General features: G+C 61.7%; 1 protein-coding gene across 3 annotated transcripts in view; it reads right to left on the bottom strand.

The window, feature by feature from the left end:
- Positions 1 to 12,406: 12,406 nt before the first annotated feature.
- Positions 12,407 to 22,335, bottom strand: part of PHF21B (PHD finger protein 21B) — an 82,757-nt gene continuing 72,828 nt past the window's right edge. The window contains exons 8-13 of one of the 3 annotated variants that reach the window (XM_036278230.1): positions 21,595 to 21,649; positions 19,175 to 19,197; positions 17,342 to 17,500; positions 15,786 to 15,861; positions 15,450 to 15,553; positions 12,407 to 12,794 (exon numbers count right to left, since the gene is read on the bottom strand). In XM_036278230.1, coding sequence (XP_036134123.1) covers positions 12,576 to 12,794; positions 15,450 to 15,553; positions 15,786 to 15,861; positions 17,342 to 17,500; positions 19,175 to 19,197; positions 21,595 to 21,649 — 636 coding nt within the window. In that variant the 3' untranslated portion in view covers positions 12,407 to 12,575. The remainder of the gene's footprint in view (positions 12,795 to 15,449; positions 15,554 to 15,785; positions 15,862 to 17,341; positions 17,501 to 19,174; positions 19,198 to 21,594; positions 21,650 to 22,335) is intronic. The other 2 variants (XM_036278229.1, XM_036278228.1) reach the window with 2 other exon arrangements.

Here is a 22,335-nt window from a genome sequence, read left to right as displayed (position 1 = left end):
CACCCACAGAGGGACGCAGGGGTGGGGATCAACACACCCACAGAGGGACGCAGGGGTGGGGATTCACACACACCCACAGAGGGACGCAGGGGTGGGGATCACACACACCCACAGAGGGACGCAGGGGTGGGGAGTCACACACACCCATCAGAGGGACGCAGGGGTGGGGATCACACACACCCAAGAGGGACGCAGGGGTGGGGCATCACACACACCCTACAGAGGGACGCAGGGGTGGGGATCACACACACCCACAGAGGGACGCAGGGGTGTGGGGATCACACACACCCCAGAGGGACGCAGGGGTGGGGATCACACACACCCAGAGGGACGCAGGGGTGGGCATCACACACACCCACAGAGGGACGCAGGGGTGGGGATCACACACACCCACAGAGGGACGCAGGGGTGGGGATCACACACACCCACAGAGGGACGCAGGGGTGGGGATCACACACACCCTCAGAGGGACGCAGGGGTGGGGATCACACACACCCACAGAGGGACGCAGGGGTGGGGATCACACACACCCTCAGAGGGACGCAGGGGTGGGGATCACACACACCCTCAGAGGGACGCAGGGGTGGGCATCACACACCCACAGAGGGACGCAGGGGTGGGGATCACACCAACCCTCAGAGGGACGCAGGGTGGGGATCACACACACCCACAGAGGGACGCAGGGGTTGGGGATCACACACACCCTACAGAGGGACGCAGGGGTGGGGATCACACACACCCATCAGAGGGACGCAGGGGTGGGGATCACACACCCCCTCAGAGGGACGCAGGGGTGGGGATCACACACACCCACAGAGGGACGCAGGGGTGGGCATCACACACACCCACAGAGGGACGCAGGGGGACGCAGGGGTGGGGATCACACACACCCACAGAGGGACGCAGGGGTGGGGATCACACACACCCATCAGAGGGACGCAGGGGTGGGGATCACACACACCACAGAGGGACGCAGGGGTGGGGACACACACACCCACAGAGGGACGCAGGGGTGGGGATCACACACACCCACAGAGGGACGCAGGGGTGGGGATCCACACACCCCAGAGGACGCAGGGTGGGGATCACACACCACCCACAGGAGGACGCAGGGTGGGGATCACACACACCCAGAGGACGCAGGGGGGATACCCCAGAGGGACGCAGGGGTGGGGATCACACACACCCACAGAGGGACGCAGGGGTGGGATCACACACACCACAGAGGGACGCAGGGGTGGGGATCACACACACCCACAGAGGGACGCAGGGGTGGGGATCACACACACCCACAGAGGGACGCAGGGGTGTGGATCACACACACCCACAGAGGGACGCAGGGGTGGGGATCACACCCACCCACAGAGGGACGCAGGGGTGGGGATCACACACACCCACAGAGGGACGCAGGGGTGGGGATCACACACACCCACAGAGGGACGCAGGGGTGGGGATCACACACACCCACAGAGGGACGCAGGGGTGGGATCACACACACCCACAGAGGGACGCAGGTTGGGGTGGCGCCCCCCGAGGGGGGTGGGGCATCTACACAACCCACAGAGGGACGCAGGGGTGGGCATCACACCCACCCACAGAGGGCGCAGGGGTGGGGATCACACACACCCACAGAGGGACGCAGGGGTGGGGATCACACACACCCACAGAGGGACGCAGGGGTGGGGCATCCACACACCCACAGAGGGACGCAGGGGTGGGGATCACACACACCCACAGAGGACGCAGGGGTGGGGCATCACACACACCCACAGAGGGACGCAGGGTGGGGATCACACACACCACAGAGGACGCAAGGGGGTGGGCATATCACACACACCACAGAGGGACGCTAGGTGGTGGGGATCACACACACCCACAGAGGGACGCAGGGTGGGGCATCACACACCCACAGAGGGAAGCAGGGGTGGGATCACACACACCACAGAGGGACGCAGGGGTGGGGATCACCCACACACCTCAGAGGGACGCAGGGTGGGCCTCACACACCACCACAGAGGGACGCAGGGGTGGGGATCAACACACACCCCCAGCGGGACGCAGGGGTGGGCATCACACACACCCACAGAGGGACGCAGGGGTGGGATCACACAACACCCACAGAGGGACGCAGGGGTGGGATCACACACACACAGAGGGACGCAGGGGTGGGCATCACACACACCCACAGAGGGACGCAGGGGTGGGGATCACACCCACCCACGAGGGACGCAGGGGTGGGATCACACACACCCACTGAGGGACGCAGGGGTGGGATCACACACACCCACAGAGGGACGCAGGGGTGGGGATCACACACACCCACAGAGGGACGCAGGGGTGGGCATCACACACCCACAGAGGGACGCAGGGGTGGGGATCACACACACCCACAGAGGGACGCAGGGGTGGGATCACACACACCCACAGAGGACGCAGGGGTGGGATAACCCACCCACGAGGGAGCAGGGGTGGGGATCACACACACCCACAGAGGGACGCAGGGGTGGGGATCACACACCACCCACAGAGGGACGCAGGGGTGGGGATCACACACACCCACAGAGGGATGCAGGGGTGGGCATCACACCCCACCCACAGAGGGACGCAGGGGTGGGGATCACACACACCCACAGAGGGACGCAGGGGTGGGGATCACACACACCCACAGAGGGACGCAGGGGTGGGGATCACACACACCCACAGAGGGACGCAGGGGTGGGGATCACACACACCCACAGAGGGACGCAGGGGTGGGCATCACACACACCCACAGAGGGACGCAGGGGTGGGGATCACACACACCCACAGAGGGACGCAGGGGTGGGCATCACACACACCCACAGAGGGACGCAGGGGTGGGGATCACACACACCCACAGAGGGACGCAGGGGTGGGGATCACACACACCCACAGAGGGACGCAGGGGTGGGGATCACACACACCCACAGAGGGACGCAGGGGTGGGGATCACACACACCCACAGAGGGACGCAGGGGTGGGGATCACACACACCCACAGAGGGACGCAGGGGTGGGGATCACACACACCCACAGAGGGACGCAGGGGTGGGGATCACACACACCCACAGAGGGACGCAGGGGTGGGGATCACACACCCACAGAGGGACGCAGGGGTGGGGATCACACACACCCACAGAGGGACGCAGGGGTGGGGATCACACACACCCACAGAGGGACGCAGGGGTGGGCATCACACACACCCACAGAGGGACGCAGGGGTGGGATCACACACCCACAGAGGGACGCAGGGTGGGGATCACACACACCTCAGAGGGACGCAGGGGTGGGGATCACACACACCCTCAGTGGGACGCAGGGGTGGGATCACACACACCCTCAGAGGGACGCAGGGGTGGGGATCACACACACCCACAGAGGGACGCAGGGGTGGGGATCACACACACCCACAGAGGGACGCAGGGGTGGGCATCACACCCCACCCTCAGAGGGACGCAGGGGTGGGGATCACACACACCCACAGAGGGACGCAGGGGTGGGGATCACACACACCCATCAGTAGGGAACGCAGGGTGGGGAATCACACACACCCTCAGAGGGACGCAGGGGTGGGATCACACACACCCACAGAGGGACGCAGGGGGTGGGAATCACACACACCCACAGAGGGATCGCAGGGTGGGGATCCACCACACCCACAGAGGGACGCAGGGGTGGGATCACACACACCCACAGAGGGACGCAGGGGTGGGGATCACACACACCCACAGAGGGACGGCAGGGGTGGGGATCACACACACCCACAGAGGGACGCGGGGTGGGGATCACACACACCCCAGAGGGACGCGGGGTGGGATCACACACACCCTCAGACGGGCGCAGGGGTGGGAATCACACACCACACACCGGGGAAGAGGGTGGGGATCACACACACCTCAGAGGGACGCAGGGAGGTGGGATCACACCACACCCTCAGAGGGAACGCAAGGGGGGGGCATCACACACACCCACAGGAGGGACGCAGGGTGGGGATCACACACACCCTCAGAGGGACGCAGGGGTGGGGATCACACCCCACCCACAGAGGGACGCGCAGGGGTGGGCATACACACTACCCCTCAGAGGAACGCAGGGTGGGGATCACACACACCCTCAGAGGGACGCAGGGGTGGGGCATCACACACACCCATCAGAGGGACGCCGTGGTGGGGCATCACACACACCCACAGAGGGACGCCAGGGGTGGGGATCACACACACCTACAGAGGGACGCAGGGGTGGGGATCACACACACCCCAGAGGGACGCAGGGGGTGGGATCACACACACCCACAGAGGACGCAGGGGTGGGCATCACACACACCCCAGAGGGACGAAGGGGGTGGGGATCACACACACCCACAGAGGGACGCAGGGGTGGGATCACACACACCCCTCAGAGGGGACGCAGGGGTGGGGATCACACACACCACAGAGGGACGCAGGGTGGGGATCACACACACCCTCAGAGGGACGCAGGGTGGGGAATCCACACACCCACAGAGGGATCGCAGGGGTGGGATCACAACCACCCCTCAGAGGGACGCAGGGTTGGCAGTGGGGTCAACACACCCTCAGAGGGACGCAGGGGTGGGGATCACACACACCCACAGAGGGACGCAGGGGTGGGGATCACACACACCCTCAGAGGGACGCAGGGGTGGGGATCACACACCACCCACAGAGGGACGCAGGGGTGGGTTTCACACACACCCTCAGAGGGACGCAGGGGTGGGGATCACACCACACCCACAGAGGGACGCAGGGGTGGGCATCACACACACCCACAGAGGGACGCAGGGGTGGGGATCACACACACCCACAGAGGGACGCAGGGGTGGGCATCACACACACCCACAGAGGGACGCAGGGGTGGGGATCACACACACCCACAGAGGGACGCAGGGGTGGGGATCACACACACCCACAGAGGGACGCAGGGGTGGGGATCACACACACCCACAGAGGGACGCAGGGGTGGGGATCACACACACCCACAGAGGGACGCAGGGGTGGGGATCACACACACCCACAGAGGGACGCAGGGGTGGGGATCACACACACCCACAGAGGGACGCAGGGGTGGGGATCACACACACCCACAGAGGGACGCAGGGGTGGGGATCACACACCCCACAGAGGGACGCAGGGGGTGGGGATCACACACACCCACAGAGGGACGCAGGGGTGGGGATTCACACACACCCAGAGGGACGCAGGGGTGGGATCACACACACCCACAGAGGGACGCAGGGGTGGGATCACACACACCCACAGAGGGACGCAGGGGTGGGGCATCACACACACCCACAGAGGGACGCAGGGGTGGGGCATCACACACACCCACAGAGGGACGCAGGGGTGGGGATCACACACACCCACAGAGGACGCAGGGGTGGGGATCACACACACCCACAGAGTGGGGCATCACACACACCCCCAGAGGGACGCAGGGTGGGGATCACACACACCCACAGAGGGACGCAGGGGTGGGGATTCACACACACCCACAGAGGGACGCAGGGGTGGGGATCACACACACCCACAGAGGGACGCAGGGGTGGGGCATCACACACACCCACAGAGGGACGCAGGGGTGGGGATCACACACACCACAGAGGGACGCAGGGGTGGGGAATCACACACCACCCACAGAGGGACGCAGGGGTGGGGATCACACACACCCACAGAGGGACGCAGGGTGGGGATCACACACACCCACAGAGGGACGCAGGGTGGGGATCACACACACCCACAGAGGGACGCAGGGGTGGGCATCACACACACCCTCAGAGGGACGCAGGGGTGGGGATCACACACACCCTCAGAGGGACGCAGGGGTGGGGATCACACACACCCTCAGAGGGACGCAGGGGTGGGGATCACACACACCCACAGAGGGACGCAGGGGTGGGGATCACACACACCCACAGAGGGACGCAGGGGTGGGGATCACACACACCCACAGAGGGACGCAGGGGTGGGGATCACACACACCCTCAGAGGGACGCAGGGGTGGGATCACCACACCCACAGAGGGACGCAGGGGTGGGAACACACACACCCACAGAGGGACGCAGGGGTGGGGATCACACACACCCTCAGAGGGACGCAGGGGTGGGGATCACACACACCCTCAGAGGGACGCAGGGGTGGGGATCACACACACCCTCAGAGGGACGCAGGGGTGGGGATCACACACACCCACAGAGGGACGCAGGGGTGGGGATCACACACACCCTCAGAGGACGCAGGGGTGGGGATCACCACACACCCACAGAGGGACGCAGGGGTGGGGATCACACACACCCCAGCAGGGACGCAGGGGTGGGGATCACCACACCCACAGAGGGACGCAGGGGTGGGGATCACACACCCCACAGAGGGACGCAGGGGTGGGGATCACACACACCCACTAGGGACGCAGGGTGGGATCACACACACCCTCAGAGGACGCAGGGTGTGGGATCACACACACCCTCAGAGGGACGCAGGGGTGGGCATCACACCCCACCCACAGAGGGACGCAGGGGTGGGGATCACACACACCCTCAGAGGGACGCAGGGGTGGGGATCACACACACCCTCAGAGGGACGCAGGGGTGGGGATCACACACACCCTACGAGGGACGCAGGGGTGGGGATCACACACACCACAGAGGGACGCAGGGGTGGGGATCACACCCACCCCAGAGGGACGCAGGGTGTGGGGATCACACACACCCACAGAGGGACGCAGGGGTGGGGATCACACACACCCATCAGAGGGACGCAGGGGTGGGGATCACACACACCCACAGAGGGACGCAGGGTGGGATCACACACACCCACAGAGGGACGCAGGGGTGGGGATCACACACACCCCAGAGGGACGCAGGGGTGGGGATCACACACACCCACAGAGGGACGCAGGGGTGGGCATCACACACACCCACAGAGGGACGCAGGGGTGGGGATCACACCCCATCAGAGGGACGCAGGGGTGGGCATCACACACACCCACAGAGGGACGCAGGGGTGGGGGATCACACACACCCACAGAGGGACGCAGGGGTGGGGATCACACACCACCCACAGAGGGACGCAGGGGTGGGGATCACACCCCACCCTCAGAGGGACGCAGGGGTGGGCATCACACACACCCTCAGAGGGACGCAGGGGTGGGGATCACACACACCCAATGGGACGCAGGGGTGGGCATCACACACACCCACAGAGGGACGCAGGGGTGGGGATCACACACACCCACAGAGGGACGCAGGGGTGGGGATCACACACACCCACAGAGGGACGCAGGGGTGGGATCACACACACCCACAGAGGGACGCAGCGGGTGGGATCACACACACCCACAGAGGGACGCAGGGGTGGGATCACACCCACCCACAGAGGGACGCAGGGGTGGGATCACACACACCCCACAGAGGGGACGCAGGGGTGGGCTCACACACACCACAGAGGACGCAGGGGTGGGGATCACACACACCCACAGAGGGACGCAGGGGTGGGGATCACACACACCCACAGAGGGACGCAGGGGTGGGGATCACACACACCCACAGAGGGACGCAGGGGTGGGCATCACACACACCCACAGAGGGACGCAGGGGTGGGGATCACACCCCACCCACAGAGGGACGCAGGGGGGGGATCACCCACACCCACAGAGGGACGCAGGGGTGGGGATCACACACCCCCCACAGAGGGACGCAGGGGTGGGCTCACACACACACACAGAGGGACGCAGGGGTGGGCATCACACACACCCACAGAGGGACGCAGGGGTGGGGATCACACACACCCACAGAGGGACGCAGGTGGTGGGGATCACACACACCCACAGAGGGACGCAGGGGTGGGCATCACACCCACCTCAGAGGGACGCAGGGGTGGGGATCACACACACCCACAGAGGGACGGCAGGGGTGGGCATCACACACACCCACAGAGGGACGCAGGGGTGGGGATCACACACACCCACAGAGGGACGCAGGGGGTGGGCATCACACACACCCACAGAGGGACGCAGGGGTGGGATCACACACACCCACAGAGGGACGCAGGGGTGGGATCACACACACCACAGAGGGATGCAGGGGTGGGATCACACACACCCACAGAGGGACGCAGGGGTGGGCATCACACACACCTCAGAGGGACGCAGGGGTGGGGATCACAACACACCCCACCTGAGGGACGCAGGGGGGGGATTCACACACCCACAGAGGGACGCAGGGGTGGGGATCACACACCCCACAGAGGGACGCAGGGTGGGGATCACACACCCCACAGAGGGACGCAGGGGTGGGATCACACACACCCACAGAGGGACGCAGGGGTGGGATCACACACCACCACAGAGGGACGCAGGGGTGGGGATCACACACCACCCAGAGGGACGCAGGGGTGGGGATCACACACCACCCAGAGGGACGCAGGGGTGGGGATCACACACCACCGAGCAGCGTCATGGGGAAAGCACCGGAGCGGAGGGGGGCAGGGGTGGTCTGAGAGGTGGGTTTGGAGCTAAGCAGTTAGGTTTAAGCAGCAGGGTCTGGGCTGATGGGGGCACAGCATGTGGTCAGAAGCACTCAGTTACCTGTGCCCCCTTATCTGTGCCCTCCTGCCTCTGTCTCCCCTGGGCCAAGTCACCATCAGCAGACCAAGTGACGTGGCTGGGTCAGGAGTGCGCATCCATGTGGCTTGGTGGGGTGGCCTCCAGCCATCCGCACGGGCCCCGAGAGGTGACCCGTGTCCAGTGGGCAGAGTAGTCGAGTGGCTGGGAGTGCAGGCGTGCTGTGTGACCTGGGCGTGTCACTTAGGTCCCTGCGTTCCGTCCGTCCGTGAGGGGCTGTGACATGCCAGAGCACCTTCCGAGGAAGGACCAGGTGGGGGACCAGGTGGGCTCCGCCGTGGGCTGTGCAGGGGTAGCCAAGGCAGAAGGGGCAGCGATGGGTGGTCCCGGAGACAGAAGTCATGGGGAAACAGATGCCACACAACCCAGGGAGAGGGCTTTATGGCGCACTGTGTCCCCCCAGATGCCGAAGCCAACCTTCCCTTCTGTGACGGTGATGTTATTTGGAAGTGAGGTGTTTCAAGTTTAAATGAGATCATTTGGGTGCCCCCACGCACTATGCCTGTGTCCTTGTGACAAGGGGGCATTTAGACACACGGGCACCCAGGAAGTGTGCCATGTACAGACAAAGGCAGAGACCGGGGGAGTCCCAGCCAGGGAACACCAGAAGTCGCCAGCAAACTGCCCAGAGAAACAGGGGTGAGGACCCCAGGGAAGATGGGCTGTCTGTAGGCCAAGGACACCTGAGGTCGCCAAGCAGGGGGAGGCCTGGAACAGTGTCCTCAGAAGGACCCAGCGCTGCTGGGCCTTGATCTCGGACTCCCAGCCCCCGGGACTGGCAGAGGACACAGCCGGCCCTCGCGTATCGCGGTCGGTCAGTTCGGACTCTACCGCGATACGTGGATTTCCGCGAAGTAGGGTTCTTTGTACCAGGCACCCCTCGCCACTTCGCACTTTGACGTCCGTGGTTTCACTCTGTCGCGGTTACAGTGTCCCAGCGGCACAGCCCTGGGAAGCAGGGTGTCCCCATCACCGTAGTAACATGAGCGAGGCCGCATAGACGGTGGCCACCCGACGCCTGCATCCCCCCATCCCGAGGGCCTCCAACCCTGAGCGTGACCGGGAGGCCCCGGGGAGGCACAACGGCCCTGCTCTCCAGGGGCTGGGTCCGATGAGCTGGGGAAGGAGGAGGTGCTGCAGGCTCAGCTGTCCCCAAGGGCTGTCCCAGCACACGGGCACAGTCACCTGGGTGCTGGCTGGGCAGGCGACACTGCAGGGGGCAGAGCTGTGCCATCAGGGAGGAGAAGGGGCAGTGAGGGGGGAGATCCAGCCCTGATCAGGAGCTGGGGGTGGCATGGCGTCCCCGGATCCCTGCCCTCAGTGGGAGCGAGGTGGGCTGGGCTGGAACCCCGGGGTTGGAGGACAGGGGTGAGGCACAGCCCGGGCTCAGGGTCCACGCTGCAGGAACGTGGGCGACTCTTCTTTGCCGACCCCAGCTCTCCTCCGTCCCCTCACCCCCAGCTTCACAGGCTGGGTGGACCTGGCAGCCGGACTGGCCGAGGGTCCCCTAGGGGTCCCTGGGCCAGGGTGGAGGCAGCCCCAAGGCCCAGCAGTTGGAGTCTGCGGCAGAGACCCAGGCTGGAGCCAAGCTGGGGAGGCACCAGCACAGGCAGGAAGTCAGGACAGGCCGGGACACACACGGGCCCTCCTTTGTCCAACAATTAGGAAGAAGCTGGAGTCATCAAACTATGTGACCCACTGGAGACAGACCCCGCTGGGTGGGCTATGCCGGGGTGGGGTGGGGGGACCCGTCCTGTGTCTCTCAGGCCCCTGGGGCTCCAGCGGGCACTGTTTTGGATCCTCCTCTGGCCACAGCTGATTGCCCAGGGGGCAGGGGCTCTGGCTTCCCAGTTTGGCTGCCGTGGAAAAGCCACTGATTAGCCCCAGGGTGGTGTGGGACCTTGTGTGCCATGCTGCCTGGGGAGCAGAAAAAGCAGGTGACGTCCACGTGCTGAGAAGAAAGGAGCCGGCACAGTGTGGACAGCACCCTTGGGCTCCGCAAGGCGCCTGGCCTGGCGGTGTTACTGGTGACATTCCGTCCTGGCGCGGACAGGTGCACCTGCCACCTCCTGGGGGGAGGTCGGCCTGTAGAGGGCGCCTGTGAGCTCCCCTTCCTCCCGCCTCCCTCTCTCCCTGGGGTGGGGCGGGGCAGGACCCTGACTTCCGCCCTCTCCAAGTCCCACCGCCAGCCCCGTGCTCCCAGGGGCTTCTGGCCGAAGGCAGGGAACAAATACCACAGCGCTGCAGTCAACCGAGTTTAATGCGTCGTACAGAGGAACTACACGGGCGTATTAAGACGAACACTTCTCTACCCTCACTATCCACTGGACGGGCCTCCTGGGTCCAAAACACTAAGTCTCAAGACACGTCAGCAGCTACCCCTCCTGGGCTCAGCCTTCCACACCCTCCCATGACATCTTTTAAAAATTTAGTTCCATCCAAGAGGAAAACAAACCGACACAGACGAACCTGAAGACACGGACGTCGCAAGCCACGCGGTAATGCATAATTGGCGTCTAGAGGAACCCATGTGTAAGACGTGTGTCTCACAGTCCGCTTTGTTCATCAATAAAAGAATATAAAAATCTTGTTCAACCCAGTGTTGAGTGTATTAAAATAGATCTGTATCGTATAGCACAGTTTCTCCCGGAGTCGTGACGGTGACAGGCGGGACCGCGGCGGTCTGTAGGACTCTGACCAGCCTCCCTGCTCTGCATGTCTGCGTGCGTGTGTGTGTGTGCGGGTCTGGGGCCGTGTGTGCACACGCACGCACACACACACGTGTTCAATGCAATTCGGCACCATGTGATATGCTGGGGGTGGGGGCCCCCGAGGCCCCCGGGTGCTTATCTGTTGTGCTAAGTCCCTTGGGACTAGAGGAGCTGGTGGGTGTGAAGAGCGGGCACCGCCCGGCCGGGGCCGCAGGAGCCCTTTAAGACAGCGGGCGCGCCCTGCGCTCTCAAGGCGACAGCAGAAAGAGGGGCTCTGGAGTCTCCCAAGGTCGCCCACCCTCTGGATGTCTCCAGTCCGGCGGCCCCCGGGGTGTCCCATTCCTCTCGTGCGGCAGAGACCCCCGTGGGCAGAAAGACACCAGCGAGCGTCCCCCTTCACAGTAACTATCTTACAATAACAACGCCATACAAAAATGTAGAGTTATTTTTTGGCATAGTGTCTGTCCTGGCAAGAAACGAGGAGTGGAATACTTCATCGGCTCTTCGAACGGAGGAAATAAAAGGCTTCCGTCGCAAGTTGAGGGACTCAACCCCAAACGGAGAAGCTGCCCAGGGCCTCCCCGCATGGCGGCGGCTCCGTCTCGCCCAAACACCCCACGAGAAAAATGCACGGAGAGCGGAACCAGTCCGAAGCGTCGGCGAGAGGAAGGAGGTGCGGGGCGAGGGCGCTCGGGGGCTCCGGGGGCGGCCGCCCCAGCAGCAACCACGGCCACGTCCCCTCGGAACGCAGGCCGCACGGTTTCAAGTCACACAGCTGCGGTTCTTACTGGAATAATACTGACAGAAGGCCCGGGCGTTCCGGAGCGGCACCGGAGTGCCCAGGCCCAGGCGCGGCCCCGCGAGCGAGGGGCCTGGGGTCCTACCTAGATTCACTACCCACTTCTGCCCACCTACCTGCACTGCTCAGCTACGTCTGGTCCCCGGCTCCCTCCCCACGGGCACGGAGCCGGAGCCCGAGGCCTGGCTGGCCTGTGTGAACGTGCAGGAGGCAGGACTCCGCTCCCACGCGCCCGGGCTCGAGGACCAGGACTCCCACCCAGCTCCCCCTCCCTTCTTTTCTCCGTCTTTTTCTGTCTGGTTTTATTTTTGTCTGAAATTCATAGTGTTTATCAATTAAGGCTGACAGAACCCTCAGGTCTTGTGAGCAGAGGCCCAGTGACTTTCCATGGGTGTGAAGATGGGTCCTTCGGGGTCAGTTGTGCCCCTGGGGGTGCTGGAGGGCCGAGTGCATGGCTGCTGCTGAGGGCTTGGTCCAGGGCCCAGCCAGCAGCGGGGTGGGGCTGGTGGTCGTCATGGTGACCTGGAGCATCTGCTCGCCCTGTATCAGTCTCAGGAGGGCCCGCAGGCGGTCCAAGGACGACTGGGTGCCCCTCTGCCGGGCCAGCAGGCTCGTCTTAAGCTCCAGGCATTTCTGTCGGGGGAGGGTGGGCAAAAGAGAAGGGTCTCAGAACTCAACGGTGCAGCATCCTGGGCAGCCACCCCTCAGCCCCTCTCCCGAAGCCTGTCCCTCTAGTGCAGAGGACTGAAAGAAACCAGGCAGAGGGCCTCACCAAAGCCGGGCAGCAGCCAACAAATAAATGAAACAGTAGCCAGACACACTGAAGTTTGTTTTAAATTCAGGGCTGGAGATAGTGTGCCTGCGCGGGAGCATGGGAACCTTCTGCTCACGGCGGCAACGGTACCTAGTCAACCACGTCTGTTTCTCCTCCTCCTGGATGGAGCTCAGAGCCAGCTCTGTCTCAGCTCTGGAGCTGCATGAGACCTTCAGATGGCCAGTCTTCTGCTCTTCCCCTTCACCACAGTCACATCACCATCACCATCACTCACCATCACCATCACCATCACCACCATCACCATCACCACCACCACCACCCATCATCACCATCACCACCACCACCACCACCACCATTACCACCATCATCACCACCATCACAATCATCACCACCACCACCACTATCATCATCACCACAATCACCATCACCATCTATCATTATCATCACCACCATCACTACAATCACATCACCATCCATACCACCACCACCATCACTATTACCACCACCATCACCACCATCATCACCACAATCACCATCACCTTCTATCATCACCACCATCACTACAATCACATCACTATCACTACCACCATCACCACCACCATCATCACCACCACCAACATCACTACCACCACCACCACCACCATCACCACCATCACAATCATCATCACCACCATCACCATCTATCATTATCATCACCACCATCACTACAATCACATCACCATCACTACCACTACCATCACCACCACCACCATCACCACAATCACATCATTATCATCACAGTCACATCATTATCATCACCATCATCATCACCACATCATCACCATCCCCACCACCACCACCATCACCACCATCACCATCATCACAATCACATCACCATCCCCACCACCATCATCATCACCATCCATCATCACAATCATCATCATCACCATAACCATCATCACAATCACCATCACAACCATCGCAATCACCACCACCATCACTATCATCATCACCACAATCACCATCACCATCTATCATCATCACCACCATCACTACAATCACATCACCATCACTACCACCACCACCATCACTACCACCATCACCACCACCACCATCACCACCACCACCACCACCACCACCACCATCATTACCACCATCATCACCATTACCACCACCACCATCATCACCACCATCACCATCATCACAATCACATCACCATCCCCACCATCACCATCATCATCACCACCATCATCACAATCACATCACCATCCCCACCACCACCATCCATCATCACAATCATCATCACCACCATAACCATCATCACAATCACCATCACCATCCCCACCACCACCATCATCATCACCACCATCATCACAATCACATCACCATCCCCACCACCACCATCATCATCACCACCATCACCATCCATCATCACAATCACCACCACCACCATCATCATCACCATCCATCATCACAATCATCATCACCACCATAACCATCATCACAATCACCATCACCATCCCCACCACCACCATCATCATCACCACCATCATCACAATCACATCACCATCCCCACCATCACCATCCCCACCACCACCATCATCATCATCATAATCATCATCATCACCATAACCATCATCACAATCACCATCACCACCATCACTATCATCATTACCAGTCACCATCACCATCTATCATTATCATCACCACCATCACTACAATCACATCACCATCAATACCACCACCACCACCATCATCATCACTATTACCACCACCATCACCAACATCGTCACCACCATCACCACAATCACATCATCACCGCCACCATCACCACCACCACCACCACCATCGCAATCATCACCACCACCATCACTATCATCATCACCACAATCACCATCACCATCTATCATCATCACTACCATCACTACAATCACATCACCATCAATACCACCACCACCATCACCACCACCACCATCATCATCACTATTACCACCACCATCACCAACATCATCACCACCACCATCACCACCACCACCACCACCATCACCACCACCACCACCATCATCACCATTACCACCACCATCACCATCACCATCACATCACCATCCCCACCACCACCATCATCACCACAATCACCATCACCATCCATCATCACAATCACCATCATCACCATAACCATCATCACAATCACCATCACCACCATCACCACCATTATCATCACCATCGTCTTATCACCATCCTACAGAGTAGAAATCAGTATGTTCACTTTACACAACCAGAAATGGTGGTTCAGAGGTAGCCGGGGCCTTGCTAAGGTCACAGAGCAGAGAAGGAGCAGAGTCAGATGCCCAATCAATTGATAACTATTTGTTGAATGAACACTGCATTCTCCACCTTCTGACTCGCTGAGTGACACTGGCAATTCTATCTTCTTTTGGAACCTCAGTAACCAGTTACTGACCCTTTGGATCTACATTTTGTGGTTCTAGGGCAGTCCCTCCCCCACCCTCACCCCAGCCCTGGCCCCAGCGCACCTTCACGGCGGAGGCCAGGCGCCGGTCCCGCTCCTCCAGCTGCTGGTGCTCAGTCTGCAGCTCGCTGCCTCTCTGCAGCAGCTTCTGCTTCTCCTCTTCTTTGACTAGAGAGAGGGCCAGGCACGCCAAGAAGGGCAGGTCAGCAGGAGCCCGGGGCCCGGCTGGACGCGTGGGGACTAGAATGCCATCTCCATAGTCACTGCCCTGCACACAGGACCCGTCCCAGGCGCCCTCTTTGCAGAGTTCTGGCCCGGAGCAGCCTCCCTTGGGCCCAGAGGGGGTCCGGAGGGCGGGAGGTGTGCTGAGAGAAGGGAGCAGTGCCGCCCCGTTTCCTACCTGTTTTGTGGGTGACGTAGGAGTGCACAATGGCCAGCATCCCGGTCCAGGGCACACCTTCCTCTTTCTTTAAGGCCTGGGGGGCAGAGGGAAAATGAGCAGGCAGGTGGGGGCTCCCCACGCCCTGTGTGTGGCCCCGGAGAAGGCACAAGCTCTGAGCTGCAGGCTCCCCAGCTGTGACCAGGGGATGGGGCCACCTGCCTCGGGTTTGACACAGAGGCTGCTCAGACAGGGCAGGACCTGGCCCAAGCAGGCCCGAATTCTTCTTGAACAAGCGGATAAATAAACCATCATCTGTCTTGTTGCCATGCCCTGGGGACCTGAGAGCAGCCGGGGACAAATCAGTGACCCCGTGCAGCTCTACCGTTGTGCTGAGCCGTGACCCCCAGGCAGTCACATTGCAGGGGCTGGAGCCCCCAGGGGACAGCCCCCAGCGACACACAGCCCCACACCGCCAAACCTGGGACAGCGGAAGCCGCAGCGTCAGTGATTTTTGAAATAGGGACAACGAACACCCTAATGTGTACAAGCAGGGCGTTCCGCGGGAAGCATACTTTATAAAGCAACCAGGGCTGGCCCGGCCGCTGTGGCTCAGTGGCAGAGCGTCGACCCTGCACCAAGAGGTCGCCGATTCCATTCCCGGTCAGGGCACGTGCCCAGATTGTGGGCCAAACCCCTAGTTGGGGGCACGCAGGAGGCGGCCTGTTGATGTTCTCTCTCATCGATGTTTCTCTCTCTCTCTCCCTCTCCCTTCTTCTTTCTCTAAAATCAATAAAGGAAAAAAATTAAAAAAAAAAAAAGCAACCAGGGCTGCCCTCACCACCCACCCACACACAAGACGATCACTCGGAAGGACTCTGCCTGGGTTTTCACCTGCACACAGCGGATATAGCTGGTGCTCAAACTGTACAGACTATAAAGCCTGTTTGTTATTTGCATTTTTAAACTTAATTCCATAGCGTGAACAAGTCCCAAAGAACCGCAAAGTCTCTGTAAAAAAAAAATCATTTTCCATGATCACAGATCTCACTGGGTGCAGGCACTGAGGTTCGTGTCACCATCTTCTATCCGTGGGACATTAGGCTGTTTCCATCTTTCCCCTTTTACGAACAAGGGTGGGGGTGCTTCTTGGTGCACAGGATTTTTTTTTTTTTTATCCTCACCCAAGGACATTTTTCCATTTTTTGTTCAGGTAGAATGGGAGGGAGAGAGAGGAACAGAGAGAGAGAGAGAGAAAAAAAAAAACATCGACGTGAAAGGGACACATCGAGTGGCTGCCATCCTCATGACCAACCAGGGCCGGGGACAAACTGCAACCGAGGTACGTGTCCTTAGCGGGAACTGAACCCGAGTCTCTCGGGACCGCAGGCCGATGCTCCAACCGCTGAGCCAAACTGGCCAGGGCAAGGATTTTATCTATGTTTGGATTATATTCTTAGACTACATTCCCCCGAGCAAGACTCTGGGTTTAAAAGGTACACAGTTTAAGTCTTTTCCTAAAATACCGCGTGTTCCTTAGAGCCTGCCCCAGGCACGCAGGGTGTGGACTCCAGTACCTTCTGCTGGCACCTGGGGCACACCCACACGCCCTTGGGCGCGGTCTTGAGGGGCGGGTCCAGGCAGCTGAGGTGGTAGGCGCCTGGGCAGCTGCCGCAGGGCTGCAGGTTGGCCCCTCTCTTGCACGCCGCACAGTGCTCATCGTGGGTGATCTCGTTCTGAAAGAGAGGGGGCCAGGGGGTGAGTGGGGTCTCCAGGTAGCTACCGCCCCTACCTGCTGGTGACGCAGGCTTTTCAGTAGCTCCGGGGCACAGCATTGGAGTTGGGCACGGAGGGGCTCCAGTACCCTGGTGCTTCCGCCCTGAGGCAGGACTCCCAGTGTGGGGGCCGGGCAGGGGGTCCTGCTGGGAGACTGGGAGTCTCCATCCTGGGGGTGTGGCAGGCTGATGCTCACCGAGTGCCCCTCTGTGGGGTCCTTATGTGTGCACTGCGTGGGGAGGAAGGATGTGCGTGTCTCACGGTCTTCGGTCCTCTCAACAGCACCTGGGCCTAACCTGGCGTCTCCAACACCCGGGGCAGATTGTTGCCCCCTCTGCCTCCGCATCTGCCCGCGGCTGCTGGCAGCACTCGACAGGATGAGGCAGACAAGGCGCCATCTGGGTAGGAGCCCAGTGGACGGCAGCTTCCCCTTTCCTCAGACCCTCCTCTACCGAGTCATCCTCATTTTGTTGTCAGCCTCTACCTGCACACCCCCAGAGACAGGGAGCTCACTCCCTTTCGAGCCTCAGCTACACCGTGGACAGCCCCGGGGGCAAGGAGCCATTCATCACCACGCCCCCTGCGACCTGCACAATCTGCATGAGCTCCCACCACCCAGCAGAAGCCCTTCCCCCACACGTTACGTCGGTTCTCTCTAAGCATCAGCATGTTCTGCCTGCAGACCTGGAGGGACCAGCGGGCTCTCATGGGAATGACCCACGCCACTGGGACACTGGATCCCAGGGCTGTCCCTGGAGGAGGCCCCAGAGACCCTGTCCTCACCTCTGCTTTCAGTTCAAGGGCCCAGAGAGGGTGAGCTGTTGCCCCAGGTCACACAGTGAGCTGGAGGTGAAGCCTGGACCAGCACCCGGGTCCCTACCTGCAAACCAAGGCCCGGCCAGCACCGTGGGCTCTGCGGGGCCACAGCTCGGTTGAGGCGCCTCCCGTCCCCGTGCCTGCGGGGCTGGGCACAGGTGGCTGCGGCAAACGCTGCCAGGCCCGCCGGCACCCACCGGCGACAGCGGAGGCTCCTCGTGGCAAAGAGCCCAGCACAGCCGGAGTTTACACCCATCGGCTGTGCTCCTCACAGCCGGACCATTGCAGGCGCGCAGGGCTGGGGAACTGTCAGTTAGACCTAAACTCGGCCGACACCCTGGGTACATTCCGAGCCACGAGCTCAAATGAGGTCAGGACCAGCCGATGTCCTGGGTGCAGGACGCACGTATGCATGGGCGGGGCCTCACAGGGTCGCAGAAATGTGGGTGTATGGGGCACGACCCTGGGGATTGCCCAGTCTAACCCCTCAAGGGGTGGGCAGAGAGGGGCAGCTTTGCCCATGATCCCACAGTGAGGCTGGAAGAGCCTGGAAGAGCCCAGTTGGCACCCAGGCCACATGGCTCCCGGGTCCCTGCGTCCTCAGTGCCAGGCAGGGAGGGCTCCAGCTTGAACTGGGGGCTGCCCCCGCAGCCACGCCCAACCGCCAGGGAGGTTGGAAGGTGGACTGGGTGCAAAAGGCCCTCTGCTCCGCTCCAGGGCAGCAGGACACTGGGGCCCCTCAGCCTTGCCAGGAGTGACCCTACCTGGATGTGGAAAGCATGCCCCACCCCCCAGGTATGAAGAGAGGGGACACATACCTTCCAGCAGGGGTCCTCATTGGCTGGCACAGGGAAGAAGGGTGAACATGTTAGTGGGCATCTGGGGAGCACCAATCGGGACTGGAGTCCACAAGGCACAGTGTGGCCGAGTTCTCACCCAGGGCATGATGGGAGCATCACAGAGCCAGTGACAGCTGGTTCTCACCCGGGGCATGATGGGAACATCAGAGACCCAGTGACAGCTGGTTCTCACCCGGGGCATGATGGGAGCATCACAGACCCAGTGACAGCTGGTTCTCACCCGGGGCATGATGGGAGCATCCAGACCCAGTGACTAGCTGGTTCTCACCCGGGGCATGATGGGAGCATCACAGACCCAGTGACAGCTGGTTCTCACCCAGGGCATGATGGGAGCATCACAGACCCAGTGACAGCTGGTTCTCACCCGGGGCATGATGGGAGCATCACAGACCCAGTGACAGCTGGTTCTCACCCGGGGCATGATGGGAGCATCACAGACCCAGTGACAGCTGGTTCTCACCCGGGGCATGATGGGAGCATCACAGACCCAGTGACAGCTGGTTCTCACCCGGGGCATGATGGGAGCATCACAGACCCAGTGACACTGGTTCTCACCCGTGGCATGATGGGAGCATCACAGACCCAGTGCCAGCTGTTTCTCACCCGGGGCATGATGGGAGCATCACAGACCCAGTGACAGCTGGTTCTCACCGGGGGCATGATGGGAGCATCACAGACCCAGTGACAGCTGGTTCTCACCCGGGGCATGATGGGAGCATCACAGACCCAGTGACAGCTGGTTCTCACCCGGGGCATGATGGGAGCATCACAGACCCAGTGACAGCTGGTTCTCACCCCGGGCATGATGGGAGCATCACAGACCCAGTGACAGCTGGTTCTCACCAGGGGCATGATGGGAGCATCACAGACCCAGTGACAGCTGGTTCTCACCCGGGGCATGATGGGAGCATCACAGACCCAGTGACAGCTGGTTCTCACCCGGGGCATGATGGGAGCATCACAGACCCAGTGACAGCTGGTTCTCACCCGGGGCATGATGGGAGCATCAGAGGCCCAGTGACAGCTGTTCTCACCCAGGGCATGATGGGAGCATCACAGACCCAGTGACAGCTGTTCTCACCCAGGGCATGATGGGAGTAAGGGTCTCTGCCCTGGCCATGGCCAGGACCACCATGGACCAGGCTCATCGTGGCCTGAGTTCTGGAGGAACACAGCAGCTGCCGGTGGAGAGAACCATCACTCCGGTGGAAGCATGTGACTCGTTTATAACTTCGGTTTTGCCCATAACCCACTCTGATTCTAATAAGTGACGCCAAACCACACGTTTCAATGACGACACTGGTCTGCAGACAATGCAGCCCGTGGGAAGGACCGCTTCGTGGGCACACAGCACCCCACAGTTCACAGTGTCGTCGTGTGCGCCCCCTGGGGGCTGCCCCAGCTCTGAGAGGCGGGCGCTGTTCCGGGCCCATTTGATCTATCAGTAAACCAAGCCCCAAGGAGGTGACAGGACATGTCAGAAGCCACATGAGGCCAAGAAGAGGAGTCGTTTCCTGACCCCAAGACCACTTGTTTCCCTCTCATTGAAAACAAAAGGCCCGCCTGGTTGTGTCTGTGGCTATGTCTGTGGATGCTGGTGTCTCGGACCCGGAGGTCCTGACGGGGCACGGCTGGCGGAGGCAGGAGGTGCCCATGCTTCCCAGGGTGAGGCTCCGGGCCCGGCCCCAGCCCACCAGCGCTGGGGGCCCAGTGCCCTGTGTACCGAAGGGTCCCGGGGCCGAGGGTCTGGCCCTGACCACACAGCGAGCTAGAGGCAGGGCTGGGCCGAGGACCAGGGCTCCCTGGCCGCCCAGGGCAGGCACATGGGGGTGAGCGAGTTGTGGGGACAGCCATGAGCCCAGCCAGCTGCCCATGTGGGGGAGGAGAGACTGGGGCTGTGTGGTGGCAGGTGGTGGCCGGGCAGGGCCACAGGGCAGGTCCAGGAAGCACACGCCACAAAGGCAGGTGCTGGGGGTTGTGATGGGGGAGGCGAGGGCCCCTCCTGGCCTCTACCCGGGTCAGTTCTATGGTGGGCGGGTCCTGCCTCAGTGGCCTTTCGCACTACGGGCCTGGCTCTGCTCAGGACCACACCCAGGAGTGGGACAGAGGGGGCATCCTGGAGCCCTGGTCTGGGCTTGCGAGTGACCCTCGCCTGCTCCCCTGCTCAGGGCCTCAGTTTCTGCACCTGTCAGATGGGGCCACAGCCCTCCTTCCCAGAGCAGCGACGAGGATGGAGGAGGCCACGGCTTGGAGGGTCTGCAACGTGCTGCCCACTAGAAAACCACCATGTTGCCGCTGTGGGCAGGGCAGGCCGGGTACTCACAGAGCCGAGAACCCCCAAAGCCCCACCCAGAGCGGGCCCCGCCCACCCTGCTTACCTCGTGCTGTGAGGAACAGGGGGCTGTTCAGATAGTTGGAGGCCAGCCGCTTCCTCTGCAGGGGACAGAAAACCAAACCAAACCACCCGTCACGTGGAGCCCTCCTCAGGCTACTGTCTCTGCCCAGGACTCACCCGGGACGGGCTCCCCACCCAGGCTCTGGGCACCCACAGCCGGAGGCAGACATGGGGACAGCAGAGTGGGCAGGGGCAGGTCAACAGAGGCCCCGCCCCTCACGAGGGCGGAGTCCATCCCGCTCCTGGTGGGAAGGTCCTCACACTAGGAAGGACATGTCAGGACCCGCACGGGGGCAAACCAGGGATAGCAGGGACATCGGGCTCCCCATGCGTCTGTCTAGAGCCGGGGATGGGGGGCGGACCAGGGCTGTTACGGATTAGCTCCCAAACCCCTTTCGGCACGTGGCCCAGAGTCCTGGTGCCGGACAAAGCATGGTCCTTGTGTATCGTGGGTAGATGGAAGTTTCTGGTACATTCCAGAAGAGGGGCTCTACACTCTCAGGCCACGCTGGCCCCCACCTCGGTGGTTCACAGTGGCTTTGGCTACGATTGTTCTAGTTACGTGTTTGGCTTTAAGCCTGGCTCACTGGGTGTGGGCGGGCTGGGGTCAGGGCTGAGGAGCCCGCGGAAGGGTGCCCTGGACGCTGCGTGGGTGCCCAGGGCCCAAGGTCACAGGGCTCCGCCTTGGCTCCTGATTTGCTCATCAGGTTGCCTCTGGCCCCAG

The sequence above is a fragment of the Molossus molossus genome, unplaced genomic scaffold (genome assembly GCF_014108415.1).
Source record: "Molossus molossus isolate mMolMol1 unplaced genomic scaffold, mMolMol1.p scaffold_m16_p_26, whole genome shotgun sequence".
NCBI lineage: Eukaryota > Metazoa > Chordata > Mammalia > Chiroptera > Molossidae > Molossus > Molossus molossus.
Note: the sequence above shows the minus strand (reverse complement) of the source record. Positions and strands in the feature narration are given on the sequence as shown.